This window comes from Coturnix japonica, chromosome 9, assembly GCF_054131305.1.
Source record: "Coturnix japonica strain WE chromosome 9, WE-NBRP24, whole genome shotgun sequence".
NCBI classification, from domain to species: domain Eukaryota; kingdom Metazoa; phylum Chordata; class Aves; order Galliformes; family Phasianidae; genus Coturnix; species Coturnix japonica.
This window is the reverse complement of record NC_140671.1, coordinates 30,038,710-30,057,625: the sequence shown is the minus strand read 5'-3', so window position 1 is coordinate 30,057,625 and position 18,916 is coordinate 30,038,710. Positions and strand designations below refer to the sequence as shown.

The 18,916-nt window shown below is 45.9% G+C and overlaps 1 protein-coding gene across 6 annotated transcripts in view; it reads right to left on the bottom strand.

The window, feature by feature from the left end:
- Positions 1 to 18,916, bottom strand: part of SKI (SKI proto-oncogene) — an 88,520-nt gene that overhangs the window by 21,115 nt on the left and 48,489 nt on the right. Inside the window, exon 1 of one of the 6 annotated variants that reach the window (XM_085509142.1) lies at positions 5,868 to 6,115. The exons of 4 other annotated variants lie outside the window; for them this stretch is intronic. In XM_085509142.1, the coding sequence (XP_085365268.1) occupies positions 5,868 to 5,897 (30 nt within the window). In that variant the 5' untranslated portion in view covers positions 5,898 to 6,115. Of the gene's footprint in view, positions 1 to 5,867; positions 6,116 to 18,916 lie in introns of those variants that run through there. One more of the 6 variants, XM_085509141.1, reaches the window with a different exon arrangement.

Sequence of the window (18,916 nt, the reverse complement as noted above, 5' to 3'; positions counted from 1 at the left end):
TAAAGGTTTTTTTGTGTCATCCCTACCAGCCACATCCCCCTTTTTATTCTCCTCCATGCAGTCCTTCTGCTGATCCACAGAGCAAGGATTTTTGTTGGGTACCATCACAGCTGTTAGTGGGATAGTTCAGGTGTTTTAACATTGGTAAAGAGACCCAAGCACAGACCTGAATAATGCCTTGAAAGAAGACGGAGAATTTAATAAGAGGGCAGATGGATTGAAAGAAGATTAAAAATTCATTTGATCCCCAACTCCCAGGGAAGTACCTCCTCCCTTTCTCCATCCTACACACACCTGATTCCTGACCCCATATTAAAGGGCAGAAGGCACAAGAATAAAAAACCTAACAAAATCCAGGTTACGTTTTATGCTCGGGACGGGTTTAATCTGTTTGTGCAGGAGATGAAGCCACAGTACAGTTACATGATTCCATTTGGATATTCACCATCCACAGACTTGAAATATCCTGTTGCAAAGCAGTGCTATGTGATTTACAACATCACCATGCTATTTGTGAGAGCTAAAGCTTTTATTTTTTCTAATGGTATTTGGCTTGGCTTGTTTTTTTGACCTGCTGCTGCTCCCAGGTTCAACAGGAGACATGTTTCTGTAAGCTGATTTCTCTGTGGCTGAGGGTTTAATCAGGTCAAAGTAGCGATTAAAACCCGCACTATAACCACAACCTTAAAGGGATAGCTGTAAGGTTAAGCCTTTCCCCGCTCCCCATCAAAATCAGAAGTGATGCTGCATCTGTCTCTGGCAAACAGAAACACCTCACCATTTGCTGCCTTCCGCTTTGCCTTCCTTCTGGATAAGGCGTAAAACTACTCAGAGATCAAAATATGCAAATGGATTAAGGGCTGTGCTTAATGTGAATGCATTAATGCTGTCAAGACATCCCTGAAGGTGGGCTTTCTGACACCCACTCTACTCCAACACACACACTGCAGGCTTCCAGCACCGCCACCTCAGCCCTATCAATGCTCCCGACATTCTTTCCTCCAGTTTTCCACTTGCTATGTTGTAGGTCTGCGGTTCTTCTCATCCATCCAAAGACAGCACGATAGCATGTTTAGAGCGGTGAGAAACGGGGTAAGAAATGTAAATGGAGCAGCGTTTCCACAGCCCTACGCAGTGGTCACAAACATTAAGGCCAAAACCGCTTTTCTAATGACAACTAATTTCAGAAATCAGACCTTACTTTCAAGCGGCTTCAATCATGGCCTGTATGGAGAGCCAACAAGCTGTGCCACCAAGAACACCAGCCCCATTCCCATCTTCACTCTGCACAACAAAAGCAGGCCAAGTGACTCACGCCAGGGAACCCAGAGCTCAGGAGGAAGGCTGCTAGATGCTGGCTCCTAGTCCTGAGTTCTAACCATCAGAAATACTGGTGGGTATTCTTTAGAGGATGGAGAGCAACAGCAGCTTCTGATGTTCATGGAAGACCTGCACCAAACGTACAAAGGATGTTCTGAACAGCATTCCGCTGGAAGGCAGCATTTATGTGCTGAGCTCTCTGTCCTCTCCTCGCTCCTGTCACCACGACACCTTCCAGATCCCAGCTCCTTCCCAGTATGTAGGATAGCATCTTCTTCCAAGCTATTCTTGACACTCTACTCCCACTCCCTTTCTAAGTTTTTAACCATTTTAAGGCTGATTTGGGTCATGACTAATATGATTAGATACTAAAATCATGTGCTGCTAGCAGTACTGCTGTGGAGCTGTCAGGACCCGTGTGGAATGTAAGTGGTGGAGCTTTAAGATGGGTGGGAACGACATTAACTTTTTTTTTCTTCCCCTTCTTAATATTAAAGCTGGACAAAAATCCCACAAGAAGAGAAACCTCAACGCTGCTCTTTCTGTAGCCCATTTCTAGCTGTTGTGAACTACATGCTCTTCTCACAGATAAAATAAAACAGAAGGAAGAGAAACCCCTCCCTACTTCTGATGGTTGCAGAATGATCTGTTTATCTGCTTTAGGGCAAGAAGAGCTCTCTAATAGTTACAAAGGTCAGGATTATTGTGCTCTATTCCTGGCTCTGCTACTGATGCTATTTGAATATCTTCAGGTAAATCAAGTAACACAAGCGTTTCATTAACCCACATCAGTGTAAATAGTATCAGAACCCCTACAAACTGGTCTCTGCTTAAAAGCACAATGCTTAAGCATCTTTCCTCCCAGACCTGTTCTCTCAGCTGGCCAAGTTCTGTTAACATCCCAGGCACCACCTGCACGCCTCACACACATCACATTCCTTTTCTGTAGTGCTTTCAACTGACTGTTGCCAAAATGTGCTACCTGTACGTGCCTGAAACGGCACTGAAGGTGCACATCACAAACTCAGCTACCCTAGCAAAAACAAGTGGCGGGTCACACAGTTCTGAAGGCTTTTACCACCCTGACTGCATGCGTGCATCACTGTACCTGCTACAGCTGTGCCTTCAGCCGTCCTGCAGCTCCATTACCGCATCCCTGCAAGGTCGCAGCCCCGCAGCCCAGCAGGGCTGTCTGGCACGAGGCTGTCGCGCAGCTGCACCACACGCAGCCCTCCCTCCTCTGCTCCTTCCCTAGAAGGGACTCTACAAATTCATCTCTGGGAGAGAAAGGGAACACCAGCATGCTCTGTAAAGTCACAGTGCTTCCAGTGCAGTGCTGAGGCTGCAGTTTTCCTGTCCTCTACTTCCACTTTCTCTCACGTCAGATCACATTAAAGTAACAATCAATTTTTCTGTCTGGCTCGTTCCCGCGCCGCACAAGCACCACCTCTCTCCCCCCAGCCCTTCAGAGGCAGGGAAGTCTGGCTGAGAGCCCAACATTCATCAATAAGCCAGCTCCATGGCTGGTGGAACAACCTGGCAGCAGCGCGTCTTCTTTCTTCTTTTTATTGGCTTATAATCAAGCCTCACACCTGCTAAGCATGATTACTACAAAGATTAAAATTTGCAGAGGTGCAAAATAAAAATAGCAGGCACATAACCTGGGCAAGGACAAGGCTGTCCAAGCAGCCAAGGTTTAACCTGAGAGACTGAGCACAATTAACCCCTTCCTACAGCCCTAGCATTGTGCTTAGTTTTAAATAAAAGCATGTCAAGCTGCCCATCGAGTTCTGTAGCTGCAGCCTGTTAAAGGACAGCGGTGTAGGGCAAAACCCTGTGTTCACAACTCCAGACACACAGAGATGTATCTGTGTGTCCTCACTCTGCAGGAACATTGCCCTCATTGCCCTTATTCCCTTACCAGGGGTACACCGGTTTCACAGGCAGAAACGTTTCACCACTATTTTGTAAAGGAAATAAAAACAAAATACGGCACATTGAATGTTCACCGTTACCACTGCACTGCCAAAAAGCCATTTAGTGGTTAAGGGGAAGAAGCGATCATCTTCAGCTTGGGCTTTTCCCTCAGGATAACGAGTGTCCTCCCCCTGGCCTCACTCTTCCCCACTGCCCACAGCCCCGAAGCTCAGCAGTGCTGGCAGCCTGGAGGCAGCTGACAGCCAGCCCTGAAAAAGACTGCTGGGCTCAGCAGGACCATTTCCCACCACCAACGCAGAGTCTGGACCAGAGGAGAGGCACCAGACCGAGCTGCAGGCCCCCCTGCCCCAACACAAAGCTACAGCAGAACAAGTGCCAGGCAGAGCAGCCCCTGGTGCCCACCCAGGCTCAGTTTTCCTCCTCAAAGGCTGATGCTGGACCCCTGGCCACTGTCCCCAAACCTTGCTGGTGACCGGCAATGAATGCAGGTGTCTGTGGAAATAAAGAGCGAGCACCAGGTCTCATGGGAGGAGGGGGGGTTGTGAGGAGGAGGGGAATTATTGTGGTTTAGAAAAGGGTAGGGGCTGGTAGAGAGAAATGCTATAAAAGCACCATGACGACAGAGGAGGGTGATGGAAAGGTCAGCCTCTTTCAATAATGCTCCTTTTTTTTCCTTGTCCAAATGAAACACTTGGCCACGTCCATCGGCAGAGTTCAGCCGGAGGTAAATGGCCAGACCTGGGGCCATAAAGCGTCTGGGGCCGCTGGGATGCGCTGCCCTGAGCCGGGGGGGGGGGTTACCAGCACCACTCTGCCCTGTGCCCACAAAGGAGACCACTGCAGCAAAGGGCTCCGAAATTGCTCCAAACAAAAGGTGCTGCTGTGTGCATTGCAGGCAGAGCTGGACTGCAGCTCCTATTTACCTCTGACAAACACCTCCTGATGCCCAGAGCCTATCACGAAGGGTTGCGGGAGGGATAAAGAAGGTATTTTCAATAAAGAAACAGTGATTAATCCTGATAGGCATGCAGCCCTTTAGAACTACTTTTCAGCTGCTAGTGGTAGGTGGTCAAATTATACCTTTCCATCACATTTCCCTCTATTGCACATCTCCCCGGTACATTTTCTCATGAAACGCTGTAAGGATTCAGAACAATTAAACCAAACCACTGAGTAATTCCCACTCCTTTTTTCCCCTCTAATATGAAATCACTCTTTCTAGCGCACTACTGAAGTGCTTTAGGAAAATAGATGTAAGCTGTGGAGTTGCAGCTCGGTATTAATGCACAAAAACGGTGCATTACAACAAGAGATGCGATACAAAGATGCATTGTTCCGTGGCAGTGGGTGCTGTGACCAGCTGAACCATTATTTCATGTTTTTTGCTGTGTGTGACAAGTGGAAAAACTTCCGGGAGAAAAAATATATATATAAATATAATATATATATATTACTATGCAGCAAATAGTTTAAAAATGACACAAACAAGGCCTATCACAACCTTCCTTAGGGCTGAGGGTTTTGTTACTGACAACACAGCCTTCAAACTGATTTGTTAAGGGCGCAGGAGTGCCAGCACATGAGCTGCAGAGCCCCAGTAAACTCTGAGCAGCTTTCTATGCAGTGATGGGTTCCTTTGCCACCAAAGGATCCTTGAGCTCCATGGGAGCAGCTGCTGCTGACCCCCACATCCCTACAGCATCATGTTGGGCACCCAATGCAGGGCCGGCTCACACGGCTCCTTCAGAAACTCTGGGGGAGATGGGGTTTGTTTGCTTTAGAAAAGGAGAGGGGGTGGAACAGTGTGATCATTTCTCACTTCTACTGATTAAGTTGCTTTCTATTCTATTTATCACTTGTTTTTTTTTAATGCGGTTCCCTTTCACACGCTCCTTTGGAATAATAAAATGGAGTAGTTCCTTCCCACCCAAGTCAGATTCTAAGAAGCACAACCTGGAAATAAACAGAGAATATGCAGGGAATTAAAAAGTCCATTTTTTAATTCTCAGATTGTAACCCTTCACAGCAAGTTCTCTACCACCACACTTAGCTCTGGCACCAACAAGCGTGCAGGGGCCCAGCCAGCTGTGCAAGGGGCAATAAAGGGACGCCTGGTTCCCTGCTGCCTTAAGGATCAATGACACAAAAAAGGCTTCGCTTTTCCATTCCTCCAAGAATGAGAGGAAACACTAAACATAAAAATGAAATGGGGTGTGGTGGTTATTCTGCTTGTAAAGATTATTCACTACGAACCTGAGTAAACCAAAAAGGAATGTTCTGTAAGAAAACGAGGCCCGTATGGCTGTGCTTACAGTTTACAAACCGTTCTTAAGCTCTGCTGAGTTCTTCTATTAAAAAAGGCTTCACTAAGTGTCTGGGAGGTTCCCTCCCTTTATGCTCTGTATGCCATCACTGAGTGCATTTGCATGCCTATTTTTCACGAGTCCAAACGTTACAATTTCCCAGCACACAACTGCTGCAGGAGGAGCGGGCTCTAAAGGTACCAAAAGCACGGCATTAAAGTGGAGTGTTTGGAGGTACCAACCAAAAACAAAGGAAAAAAAAACAAGGAACGAGCTGAACTCTGCAGGCAATAATTATAACAGTACCTCGCTGCCTTCCCCAGTGCTCCACAGCATGACTCACTGGCTGCTAACAACGCCTCTAAGATGGGAAGTGCCACTGTGAGTGCGCAGTCAGTGGGGAAACTGAGGCACAGCACAGGGATGCACAGGTCCAAGGTCGTGTCCCAAGGCACCTCCTGAGCCCAGCCTTGTTACTCTCCTCTCCCTTGAGCTGACAAAGCGCTAATGTAAACCGCACAGGTTGCTGATATCCTTTCGGTAGCATCCACTCTGTTATGACTTCGTGAAGAGATCACCAGAATGGAAAAGAATTTGAGCTGTTAAATTACATAAGTGTGTAGTCACCACCTAGCAATGGAGAAAAAAAAGGGCTGGATATTTTCAGTTACAACTAGATTTTCTAACCAGATGGCCAGAAGAACTGACGTCACTCACATTCCAAATTACAGAGCTGCCTGAAAGCAGCTCCAGCGCTAAGGATGCAACCAGGCCTCCATTCTAAGCCGGTTTCCAAGCCCCGCTCTGTAATGATACCAGAAGGGCTTCTGCTGTCATTTATGTTACTGCTGGTGAGAATCTGCTTCTTCTGGGACACACGCTTGTCCCAAGCTCCCTCAGGGCTGCCCACAGCTCCTTCTCCTGGACAAAGTCCCAGCCCAGCAAGGCATAAAGCACAGGTTCTGCATTCAGCCCAGCCCTCAGAATAAGGCTTAACAGGGTGCTCAGAAATCCCCACCTGGGAAGTATTCTGACCTTCACTGACACCCTTTCAGAGTGTCAGTGGGGGGGGGGGGGGGGTGACAAAAAGGCCTCAGGTTTTCAATGTCAAACTCAACACAGAATCAGATGAAATATTTTCACTCTGCTGTACTTTCTGCTGCTTCTATTTGTTTGTTTTGCTTTTATATGTAAGAGCAAAAAGTCAGTAAGAAGGCAGCAGGAACTCTGCAGCATGGGGAGGTTGGGCTCAATTCGAATGCAAGAACCCCTCATCCCAGCTAAGAAAAATGTCTGAACAAGTTCCAAAATCACATCACTCACTGCCTGGACATTTTCCCACCTTCAGTGAAATCCAATACATAAGGGGCCCACAAAACACTTTTAAACCAACCCATTTCTAACTCGTTTCAGAGTTACAGAAGAACAAGGGAGAAAAGTAGAAAGATGTGAAACCACAGCGCTCTGCATTTTTATACTTACAGCCCCTTAAGAATCAGGAAAGTAACATTATTTTACAATGCTATTCCTCCTGAGATGTGATATTGTTACAGTTCAGGACAGCTGCCCACATCTGCACTAACAGCAGTGGGGTACCCAGACGTTGCACACCCAGCTGTGACATTGCCCACAATGTCCCTCTGCCTCCCAGCACCGCTGCAGGGTGTGAGGCAGCTTCTGAGCACTGGCATTACCAATTCTTGTTATTTTTCTGTTTGCTGCAGCAATATTGTAAGACCACCCACCAGGAGTCTGTAATTAACACGTGTTTGCAAAGTATTCTGAGATCCTCAGAATTGCAAAGCACCATCACTATTTGCATGTACCCAAAAAGGAGCAACCCGAACAAGATATTTCCACTGGCTACTTTCCTTAAAGACAAACAAGGGGAACGTTAGCAAAAGTGATCTAATTGTTGCAAAATACGCCATTACGAAGGTGGTAAGGGAAAGAGCTAGGAAAAATAATGGGAAGAAAAGAAGTTCTAACATTTCTAGCATGAGGTGTAATTCTTTAAACCACCCCTCTGTGCAAAATAAGCCCAGTATTAGTTGTGTCTGGAAGCTGGCACATGAAAGCCTGCCAAGTTTCCATGCAAAATAAAACCTTTTATTTGTTCAAACGTCTCCATCTCTCTCTTTTTCCACGCAAACGATTCACGGTTCAGCATGGTGGGGTGAATTATACATTACAGCTCAATTCTGCTGAAAAGTGCTAAGGAGGGAGCAAAATTTGAGGGGGGAAGGGAGGAAGGAAGGAAGGGAACGTTGGGTAAAGTAACAAGAAAGAAAAAAAGAAAGGAATTCAGGCAACTTTTGGAAAGCTGAGAAAGGGTAGGACGTGCTGCTGCTCACAGCTTTAGAAGAAAAGCCAAATAAAACAGAATGGGGAATGAAAGAATTCAGAGATGCACAATACCAGCCACAAGCTACAAATGGAGATGCACCCGGGGCACAACGCACCCCACAGCTCCGCAGCAAGCACTGGGCACAGCTCCCACCCCACTCCCAGGGTTTGGGATCTGCATCACCCAGAGAAGGGGTGGTGGTAACCCCAGGACAAACACTATTGCAAATATAAGCTTGCTGCAAGGGGAGAAGAAAGCCCTAGCTACGGTATTCCATTCTTTCCTTTTCCATAGTAACTATTCGTTGTAAGGTCGCTGGAATAATGGGCACGTGTTGGGGCTGTGGGAGCTGTAGGAGCTATGGGAGCTGGCCATGCAGGGCCAGGACACCCCCAGCCCCACTGCCCCCAACACACGGCCAGGCCAGGCTGGCACAGTGTGGGCTGCCACTGCCCTTTCTTCCCACAGACTTCTGCTACAGAGACGCCCATCGCTGATCTACTGGTGAGAAGCCAGGCTTAACTATTTCTTTCCCCAACGTGTTGCCTAACACGAGCCACAGACAGAACAGCAATTAGCAAAACCTCTCAGAAGGCCGTGTGACTCACTGCAATACCCTAATTAAGCACTGCCGTGTCTCCTTCACCTTCAGAAGGGAACAAGATATAAAGCAACAATCCTTTCTTTTTTTGTCTTCTTCAACGTGGTTCAGAGCTTTTGTTCAAGTGGAGTTTTACCTGAAACCACATCTACTCAAACAGAGGTTCCATAGCAGCAGGCAGCTCATGGGATTTCTGGCTGACAGCTACAGGAGTGTGACCACAAATCCCACCAGTGACAACCCAACCCACTGCCTTCATGCATCGCAAATGGAGCTTCACCAACAGCATATATCAACAAATGACTTTTCCAGCTAACTCATTAACTCCTCCTGAACGAATGCACAGTGTCTAAGGGGGAATTTTCAGACTGCGCCCCTAAAAAAAGAAAGTACATCTTGCTCACTTCTGTCCTATTTCCACCAAAGCAGCTGTGTGTACACTACAGGCACAAATAACTCCATAGTGAAAACCACTGCCCTTATTTATAAACACCAGAAGCCACATGTATACCTGAACTTAGTTGTTGTCTCGCACAGTCGTACTTGAATAGCTCTAAAATAGCTCTTTCCTTGGTAGAAGCTGGCTGTTAATTGCAAACCTAATGTTTGGTGGACTGAGACAATTCTATAAACTTAGGAAGTCTCCAAGGAACGCGCTGGGATTAAATAATAGTCTTGCAGTCATTAAAGGTTCTCTGCTCCTCCATGCACCGGGCCTCCCTGCACTGACAGGGATTTTATTGCACATCAGTTGTCCCAGAAAATTGATTACCTATCATGATCACGGAAGGTGAAGAAGGGTTGTTTGACTGGAGCCATTAAAGATCTATAGAATTTGCTATAAAGCGAATAATTACTCCATTGCTTTTTGAGTTTCTCTTCAAATCCCTTCCCTGACTCTACGATAAAGCCCATAAAAAAAAATACAAAAGTAAAATATTTACCTCTGACAGCAACTTCTCAGTATTTACACTGCATACAGAATTCATCTCCTAAGCATGAAGCAAACTTAATTAGTGTGGAAAATGGATTCAATCTGAGCAGACAAATCGTTCTAGGAGTCCCGTTTGTACAGAGTTAACTCAGTATAAACTCAGCAGGCGAGTGGAAAAACGATCCCATGACCATCCTCAAGGAAGGACTTCATGGCTTTTCTGCGCAAGATCTGCCACCAAATAAACTTTGAACTCCGGGACTCATGCTGTAAGTGCTGGGCCGGGCCAATAAAATGCTTGAATTCCTGCATTATTTCCACTATAGTTTATTTATTCAATGACAAAGACGATCACAGCTTGGCAAACCCCGCTCAGCTCATTATTTTGCCAAATTTGGGCTTTAAGAAAGCCAGACCCAGAAGACAGAGTCACGTAGCCATTGACTACAGTCGCCGCCAGAAAAAGGGAATCGTTCTCTTTGAGAAGAATAATAGCACTTTATTATCCACAGATCTGAAGCCATTATCCTAACAGGTAATTATTATCTTCACTAGCACTTTACACACGCAGCCTGTAGATAAGTGAAGCATCCTGCCACGTGGCACAGCCAGCAACAGAAGAACACTGCTTGAAACCAAGCTTGGTAACTTCATCCTCAAGGCCGTAGCAAACACACAACCCATTTCCCTCTAAATCATGTGCGGTCTGTGGAGACGAGTCAAGTCCTTGAAAGAGTGAATATTCCAGACATACAGACAAAATAAACAGCCTTACAACCCAAACATCCAGCACAATTAGACTAAATTGTTGATCATTCCAACAGCCTGAAAAGAATAGATGATGAAGAAACATCTGTGTAAATTAAAAGGATACTTACAGCCAGAGGAGCCTTATTTGAGATCTCAGGATGCACTATAAACACTCAAAGCAGTATTCCTAGAGCCTGTGCTAACTGTGAGACAGCTGTTACACATTTATATTCTGTCAATATAGTTTACCGTTGCTATTCAGACTTACAGTAAGGTTGCAAATGCTTCTATTATAAACAAACTTTTTGAGAAACAAATGTTTCTGCCCCAGTTCAATGTGAACAGCTGGAACGATGGAATGCACGGATAACATGGGAAGTGAAAGAAAGCAAAGAAGGAGATATTATTTTTACTGCATAGCTGATGTGCTTTGGAACTCGTCTTTAAAACAACCAGCAGCAGCAAAAAATCAATCTCCAGCAAGTCTGACTCTCCAATCACTTCTGTTCTTCCCTAAATATGAACAATTTTATTCATAAAGTATCTATTATAGAAGTTCAGGGCACAGCCTTCCAATCTGTAGAACAATCTCAATGGAAGATGCCCGGACTGCTACATGCACACCGATGTACGGATATGCACACAAGAAAAGCTTTCATTAGATGGAATTTTCCTGCTTGAGGTTACCCCATGAAACCTCTATATAACTCTGTGTGAAACACAGCTCTGCTCTCACACCTACACGACTGCACTGGGTGCAGGCAGTTGATACGGCTTACACTGATATACTTACTTTTAGTATTCTAAGAAACAACCAGGCTGCACAGTGACTATCCTGACTACTGCTACGCTATTACCGTGCAATGCGCCCATAACTGCACCGTAAGATCAGAAAGGGCCATACTATGAGCATAGAAAGAAATAATGACAACTGAATGCTGAGGCAACGTCAGTGGAGACAACTCAGATTTACACAACTATCAAAGTGAACGTTTGAAACTTGGGCAATAAAAATTCAGACAATTCCCTTGCCCAGATGATCCTCTTTAACCACAAGTACTCAGAAGCGGGAGAGCATTCAAATTAAGTTCAATTCTTTCAACTATCTCACCAGCATTCGAATTCGACATCAACCTGGAGTAATTCCAAGCTCTTGTTGAGAAGGAAAAGAGAATTACAACGGCTAACTGAAACTTAACAGTGACAAACCAACCACTGCAAGAGGAAGAATGCTGGTCCACACCGCTCTCAGGTCTTTGCATTATGAGGTTTAATCTGCTTGGGGAACCTTCTAAGCTGAAGTTCTGTTTTTTGTTGTGTGTTTTTTTAACTATCTTTTAACAAGGTCTCTTTGTTAATTACGTACCCGTGTGCAGTTTACAAACTGAGTCAGGGGAGACATTTTGTGCCATTTCTGATAACAGTTCACTAAAGACTCGAACACCTATTTAGCACTCAATCTATGAGTCAACACTTCGCACACCGACTCTCTAAGCTGCTGTTTTTTTTTCCTATGGCAACCACCATAATTATTTAAATGAAAACAGTCTTAAAAAAAGAAAAGGAGGGAATGGGATTAAATCTCTGCCAGCTCAGTTTCTTCTACGATCAAATTAAAAATAACAAACCATAGTTACTAGATGGCGTACAGTCATCTGCAGATTCTTCTTTAGGTCATACAGAAATGCATGGGAGAGCAAGAAGAGACAATGCTGGGAAAGGACAAAATCGAGCTCATTTTATGTGCTCTATAATCTCTTCGTTTTCCGTACCAGCTGTGGCTCAGAATGCTGATGTGTCTCTTGCAAGTTAACATTTAACAGAGATTTCAGGTCTACCGAATTCCAAGAAATAAAAATAAACTCTTGTCCTGCCTCAGCTGCCAGCTGAGGCCAACGTTTATATGGAGGGGAGCTCTAGGAACCAAGGAGACCTTTGGGAGGCAAAGATCTATAAGACTCACAGCTTTGTGCCCCCACTGCATCCCTGCCATCTTTGGACCCAGTGCTGCTTTTCTCTGCATGTGCCTGCCTCCATAGCAAGCTTCTTCAGCCACTCATTAATAGTGGAGTAACATAGAAGGGTAATCTGCACAGCCTCCTTGCTGCGCTAGGCACTATTGGGATGCCACACCTCAGCCCCACACACACCAGCACTGCAGCCTTCATCTCTTCACCCAGGGCCAGGCTGATGAAATCAGGAGGATTACAACAGAAATGTCTCACCCTCCGGACCGTGTTGCAATTAAGATATTTGTAACTGCCCTCCCTGCAGCCACCACCTGAACTGTCAAAACAAAAGGGCAAATGTGGTTGTTTACTACTGAGCATTCCGGTTTAGATTTCTTTCTAAACCCAACCCCTACCTGGAGAAAATCCTCATTTCCAAACTTGTTTCAATCCTGAGCTTTCATGTATCTACAAAGCTAGAGACTGCCTTTAACATGCAACATCTTGGTGGGCTTTTCTTTTTAGTGGGGTTACCCTTTAGGTCCTAAAAAGGGGGAAATTCCTTATGATGAGGAAAAACTGAATACTCCGCAATGTGATGGGGGATTCTGCTTTGCATGTATCTTCCTATGTATATCCTTTGACTATTTCTGGTCGCAATAAAACCAGAACTCTACAGAGATGCAGTTTCAGGAACCATCCAAACACACAACTGCGAAATGATATATTTAAAAGGTGACAAATCTCCAGGGAATGGAGTCCAGAGTATTATTCTGAGGGCAGATAATTTCTTCGTGATTTGTTTTGCTTTCTTCTGCATCCTGATCAGAACATGTAATGCATGTAATGCTTTGCCACATTACAGGAAGCTACAAGAACTCCCTAGAGCCAAGATCTCAAGAGACATCTTCTAAACCAGGCAGATGGAGAGCAATACTATAAAGCCCATTCCCTGCCATTAGCAGAAACCTTGCAGGGGCTTTTATCTGATGCCAGAGGTTGCTACTGAAACTGTATCTATGTAAGTTATAATGCTGAGGGAAACAAGTGCAGATGGAGGGAGAGGGACGGCAGTTTGAAATCGCTCCTGGAAGAGTGGCACAAAGCTCATTGATGGACTTAAAACCTAAGGAAAGCTGGAGCTGCATGCATGAAATGTGAGCTCCACTACCCTCTAATTGTGCGGCCCATCCGGAGGCTTGGCAGAGCACGGCACACGGCTCCCTGTGATCTACCACGGGTGAGCCCTCATCTGCTTCCCACAGCACAGAACACCCCAGATGCTCTTGGCCAACCATAGCAGTGGCTTTGGGATCAGAATCTACCCTGCTGAAAGCACATCTTGGGTAAAGACGTGTGGATTTCGGTCTGGCTTTGCACCCCTGGGAAGACAAAACCCACCCTAACAATTCAACACTGGGAGGAGAGGGCAGAGTCAGGCTTTCACCCTCTGAGCACGCTAGGATCACAGGATCACATTTCTTCTCCACCCCATCCCTCCCCCCCACACTTTCTTCTTCTCCTTTTTTAATACTCTTTCAGGTCTGGCAACCCGTATGTTTTTTTTTCCTCCATAGAAACCGACATAACAGCGAGTTCGAGCCAGCCTCCAGCTCCACAAACACAGCCTGGCCCAGGGCAGGCTCAAGAGAAACACAGAGACATGGAAAGAAATGTCCAGGATAGCCAGAGGCTGCCAAGCACATCTGATCCTTGAAGGTATTGTTCCCAACTGCTCAGGACAGAGGCAGCGGTTCCATCTGCCCCGTCCCACAAGCAGGAGAATGCTCTGCCCTCCTCACATACAGCTTTTCAGCAACAAAAATGGTGCAACTTTGGGCTTTTTATCTGCCTTCTGGTTTTCTCCTGCAGCCAGCAGGAGAATGAACACCTCCAGAAGGAGGGGAATCAGGTATCCACACTGCCTGAGGCTCTGAGGGTCTTCTGGAACATGAACCAGACCACAGGGTCGTAAAGCCCTCACATAAAAACCTAACGGTTCATTCACTTCTCTTTGCAAATAGAATTTGCACACACACACACAAAAAAAAGGACATAAATACATTCTGTTCCCTATTAAAAAGGCATCTGTGGCATGGGATAAATACAAAAACAACACTCCAAAAGGTTATGCTGGCGTCCAGAGAGAAATGAGAAGCAGTGGCAATGGTACACCAGCAGACTGCCAGTGTGAGGCTAAAAGAAATGACACCCTTCCACCGAGCTCTGCTCCCCACATGACAATCCCTCTGAGCAACCAACACCTCCAGGTCTCACCTGCCCTGGCCATAAGTGAGAAGGCAAAGGAAACAAGACCCCTCCCTGCCCTGAGCAGCTGCATGGGGCCTCCATGAGCAATGCCTGCAGCCCTATGGACTTCTAGGTTTTCCTCCATCTAACGCAAGAAAAGCAACACGGTCCTGCAGAAGGATTAGCAGTGGCAGCAGCTGCTGAGTGCTGCTGTGCACGGCACTGAGATATCCCCATTCCTTTAGTTTGTCCTTCCTCTCAGCTAGAGCAAGGCTGCCCAAATGGGATTGCCTTGGGAAGCCCTGGAAATTTCCCTAGAACAAGGTGACTCCCTCTCCAGCACAGAAAACCTTTCTGCTCACCTAGCTGCGCTCACACAGCACTGCTGACGTGTTTGCTCTTGCAGACAGGTCATTTCTTCGGAGGTTTTTGTACCAACAGGCAACAAGGGAGGGCTGCTGCGGATGGCAATGCCTTTGCCCTGAAGATGCTCACACAGCTCCAAAGCTTCTAGCTGGACTCAAACACCACCACGGTCCAACCCAAACATGGTAAATATTTATCTCTTTCAGTAAATATTTATCTGTTCCTTCCCCTTCCCACTTTCCCTTAGAGTACTGAGTAGAGCTGAATGAGAGGTCAAAGGCTTGTACGTGGATTGTACCCACTGACAAGAGCACAGAGACTGATTTTGCAGCTTTTACTGCCTCAAGTTATCTTTAGATTAAGATCAATCTTGCAATTAGAAGAATAATCTCACCACCTTTTCACATAATTCATACACTTACTATTCTTCTACCTTCACCACACTACCTGTGCCAATAAAAATAACAGCTCGCTCCAAAATAGAGACAACATAGAAGGAGCAAAGAGTGAATAAAACCCAATTCTTTTTGAAGCTCCATTTTAGCTCTTCAGTGCACAGTGGCCCATGGTGAACTTCACAGTCCATCCCACCAGACATCAGCACTCTGCCACCTTTGAAGCATTTCTGAAGCACCACTATCAGCCTGCACGGAGCACGACACATGCTGTCCCTGCCTTCAACAAGCCTCTTGAAGCTACGTATCAAAAAGAACACTGTAAATCACCAACTGACCTGAAATTGTTGTTTTATTTGGGTCATGTATTTCTAATACAGCTCAGAGCAACGGCTGCAGCTAACAAATAATAACAGAGGTGAGGGGATGTGACACAGAGGGCATCACTCTTTGAACAAAAGCTTATGCCCAGAACAACCTGGGATGGCCTGCAGCCTTCACAATACTGCAGGGTACTGGGAAGTGGGACTCAGCATTCAGCCTCCATCCAGGTGTGTAACACTGGACAGTCTGGAACCTGTCTAGCACGTTTTCATGCATATGTTAAATAAGCATAATGATATTATGAAACCACCTGTCACAAATAATTAAGAACAAATCTGAATATGATAGAAAGAATAAAGTGCACAGAATTGCACTACAATAAGCAGCAGCTTGTCATGATGGTTCACAATATTCCAGCAGACATTGTTCATATACGACTTTGCATGTAAAGTGCATGAAGTAGAACAGACATTGTTAACCAGAACCCTGCATTTGGAGCAAAAGACTTCAGAGGACACAACAGTTTGCTGCAAAAAGCCCTGCAAGAACCAAACCCACTTCTCCTAAAATCAGTGCCACAGCCCAACACACACAACCAGAACAATTCAGACGTGCTGCTGTCAGATGTTTCTCCTTTATGTAAGCAAGAACAGCTCACACTGCAAGAGCAGAAGAGTGTTTCCAGTGTTATGATGAAGGTTCTGAATGGGGAGACTATAAAGATATCCCTTACTGGGTATTGATCTGTTCCACTATTATATGTCATTTCATACACAAAACTGGCATACAACAGGCTGAGGCAAAAGAGGAGAATGAAGCAGTAAGTGGAAGCAGTGACTTATCACAGCTTAGGGCTCTCTATAATATGCTTCGTTTGCTATTCAAAAATCGAGTGATTTTGGAAAGGTCACCACAAGCAAACTCCCAGCCTTGCACCGTTACTATTACTGCTCTGCAATAGTAGGTAAGGAAAACAGCATGGCTATGGAGCATGGAAACGCCAAGTGAAAACAATTCCTGCAACCACAGGAGGCCAGCCTGGAGCTCCCCCAGAGGTGCAGGAACGGCTGGGCTCTCTCAGGCACTCCCAAGGCAGTAAGGGACAGCAGAGCTTGCTCACAGAGAGCTAAAGGAATTCAGCCTTTTGGAGAGAAGGAAAGGGGCTGGGACTGCTCACCGCCAACCACATTATCCTGTAGGCTGCGAAAACAGCATGTTCCAGACAAGTTTGGTGACTCCTGCTTTTGTGGGCTCCTTCAGGGCAAATGATGATTCAGCCCTGGAAAGGAGGAAGCCTCAACGCTCGCTTCCCCTCCTTGCTCAGAGGAGAGGGCCAGGAGGACCTCCAGGGAAGCTGGCATTCCTCCAGACCCCATCTGCTCCTCCATGCTGCTCGAGAAGAACACTGATAAGAGGTAAAGGCAGCAACTGCAGATCTGGGTCTCCTTGTGATAAGTCACAGTGGGGATTCCCCTCGATGTACTGCCATATGACTTCCAGGAAGGTACCTCAGAGTTACCCTACATCGAGCGTGATTGGGATCAATCCAGCTCAGCTGAGCTGCAGCCCAGAGAAGATGCATCTCCTGCACCACTGCCATTCTGCTCCCATTTTCCCTCTTGGCTGCTGTTCCTCTGTGACCCTTGCACAGTCACACATTTGGTTGGAGGCCAGAATGCAACTGCACCAGCAATAAACAACTTGTGTCAGGATTTTATTCCCCCCACCCTTCCCTGTCCTGTGTATTTTGTCTGAGACTGTGGTTCAAAACACCCAGACAGCATTACTGCAACCCGTCTTTTTTACACACTGTGCAGACTGTCTCCACAGCATGATGCATTTTTAATAGGTTTTCTAAACGCAGACAACCAGGCTGCTAATGACAAGCTTTTTTTTTTCCTCCCTCCTCCTTTTAAAACCCTTTCTCTCTCTTTTTTTTTTCCCACAAGGTAAAGCTGCTGCAGAGCTTTGATGTCTCACTGCACCTTACTCCAAAGAACACCTTTCACATGGCAAACAATTGCAAAACACACAGAACTCGAGCTGCTATGACTGTAACATTTACCAGCAGAAGGATCTCAGTCTTTGCTTGCTGCCTCCATTAGGTCCACCACCAGTTTTACTCTCACAAGTCTGTTCTATTTGAACATAAGGGAACAAAAGATCTCAGGATGCTGGGCATGGAACCAACAGCTGCGATAAAGTCCAAATTTAGCATGCTACAGGCAGAGCCTGCTCCTCTTGAAACACTTGGACAATTTGGGGAGAACTCCTCCTCCTTGCTGGGCTGAGATGCAGACGACAAATCACACTATCTGCTTCGAACACCTTTCATCTTCAGTCCTATCTACATTTCTCTACTTCACAACTAATCCCCCTGCTTTCTCAACACCTCATAAATTGTAAGGCTATCCTTGCGCTGATCAATCTACAAAGTTACTTGAAAAGAGGCTGATTCTGCACCGCAGTGTGTGCACACCAGGTGTGACAGACAGGTTATTAAAGCACCATGGAGCAGAGGACGGCCAGCAGAAAGCAGGAGGTTGTGGCATGGCACAGAGGTGTGTGGTGAGATAAGCACAGCACGGACGGGCAGGCAGACACTCCTTGCTATAAAACAAAAAGGCATCGCCCTTCTTAAGCCTTTCTAAACTGATTGCAACTACAACCTTTAAAAGTCAAGCTATAATTTAGCCCTGCAAAGAAATCTGCATGTAAATAAAAACCAGGAGCACTGATGTCACTAACTTCTTTTCCCCCAGCTTTTCCAAAAACGGAACTTTCAAAATGGGCCAAAATTCAAGAGAAAAGGCTCTACTGTCTCCAGAGCTAAAATGTACCAGTTTGACTTGGCAGCTGAACAACTTTCCACTGATTTGATGCTTTCCCCCTCCTCGAATTCTCCCATCCAAATGCAGCTGGAAATGTCGTTAGAGAAAAGAAGAGGCATTTCCTGTGCGGTTCCCCCTCCCCCTGCCACATTCTTGGCACAAAAGGGAAGGGAAAAGCTAGAGACAGTGTGCATAGGAGGGAGAAAGAGCGGCAGTGTGGAGAGATTTCTGGCTGCTTCCCAAAAAATATTGAACAGAAATCGCACAAATCAAGAGGGACAATTTACCCCCTTTCTCTGCTGCTTTGCTACCCGGCTGCTGAAGCATTGGTTCGGTATGGAACAGCAGGCAGAGACCTGGGAATGGCACTGCATCCTGCAAAGGAGGCTCTCCAGATACTGTGGAGTCCCTGGAGAGGAGATCAAGGATGCTTCCCACAACCAGCCACACACAGCTTAGCGACTTACACCTTCAATCCAGCTGCATTCAATTCCTTTAGTGGTCCAAATGTACAACAAACATAAATGGAAATTAAAAAAAAAAAAAACAAAAAACAAACAAACAACAAAGCTTGGTTTAATGCTACATAGCCCATATTTGACTGCTTT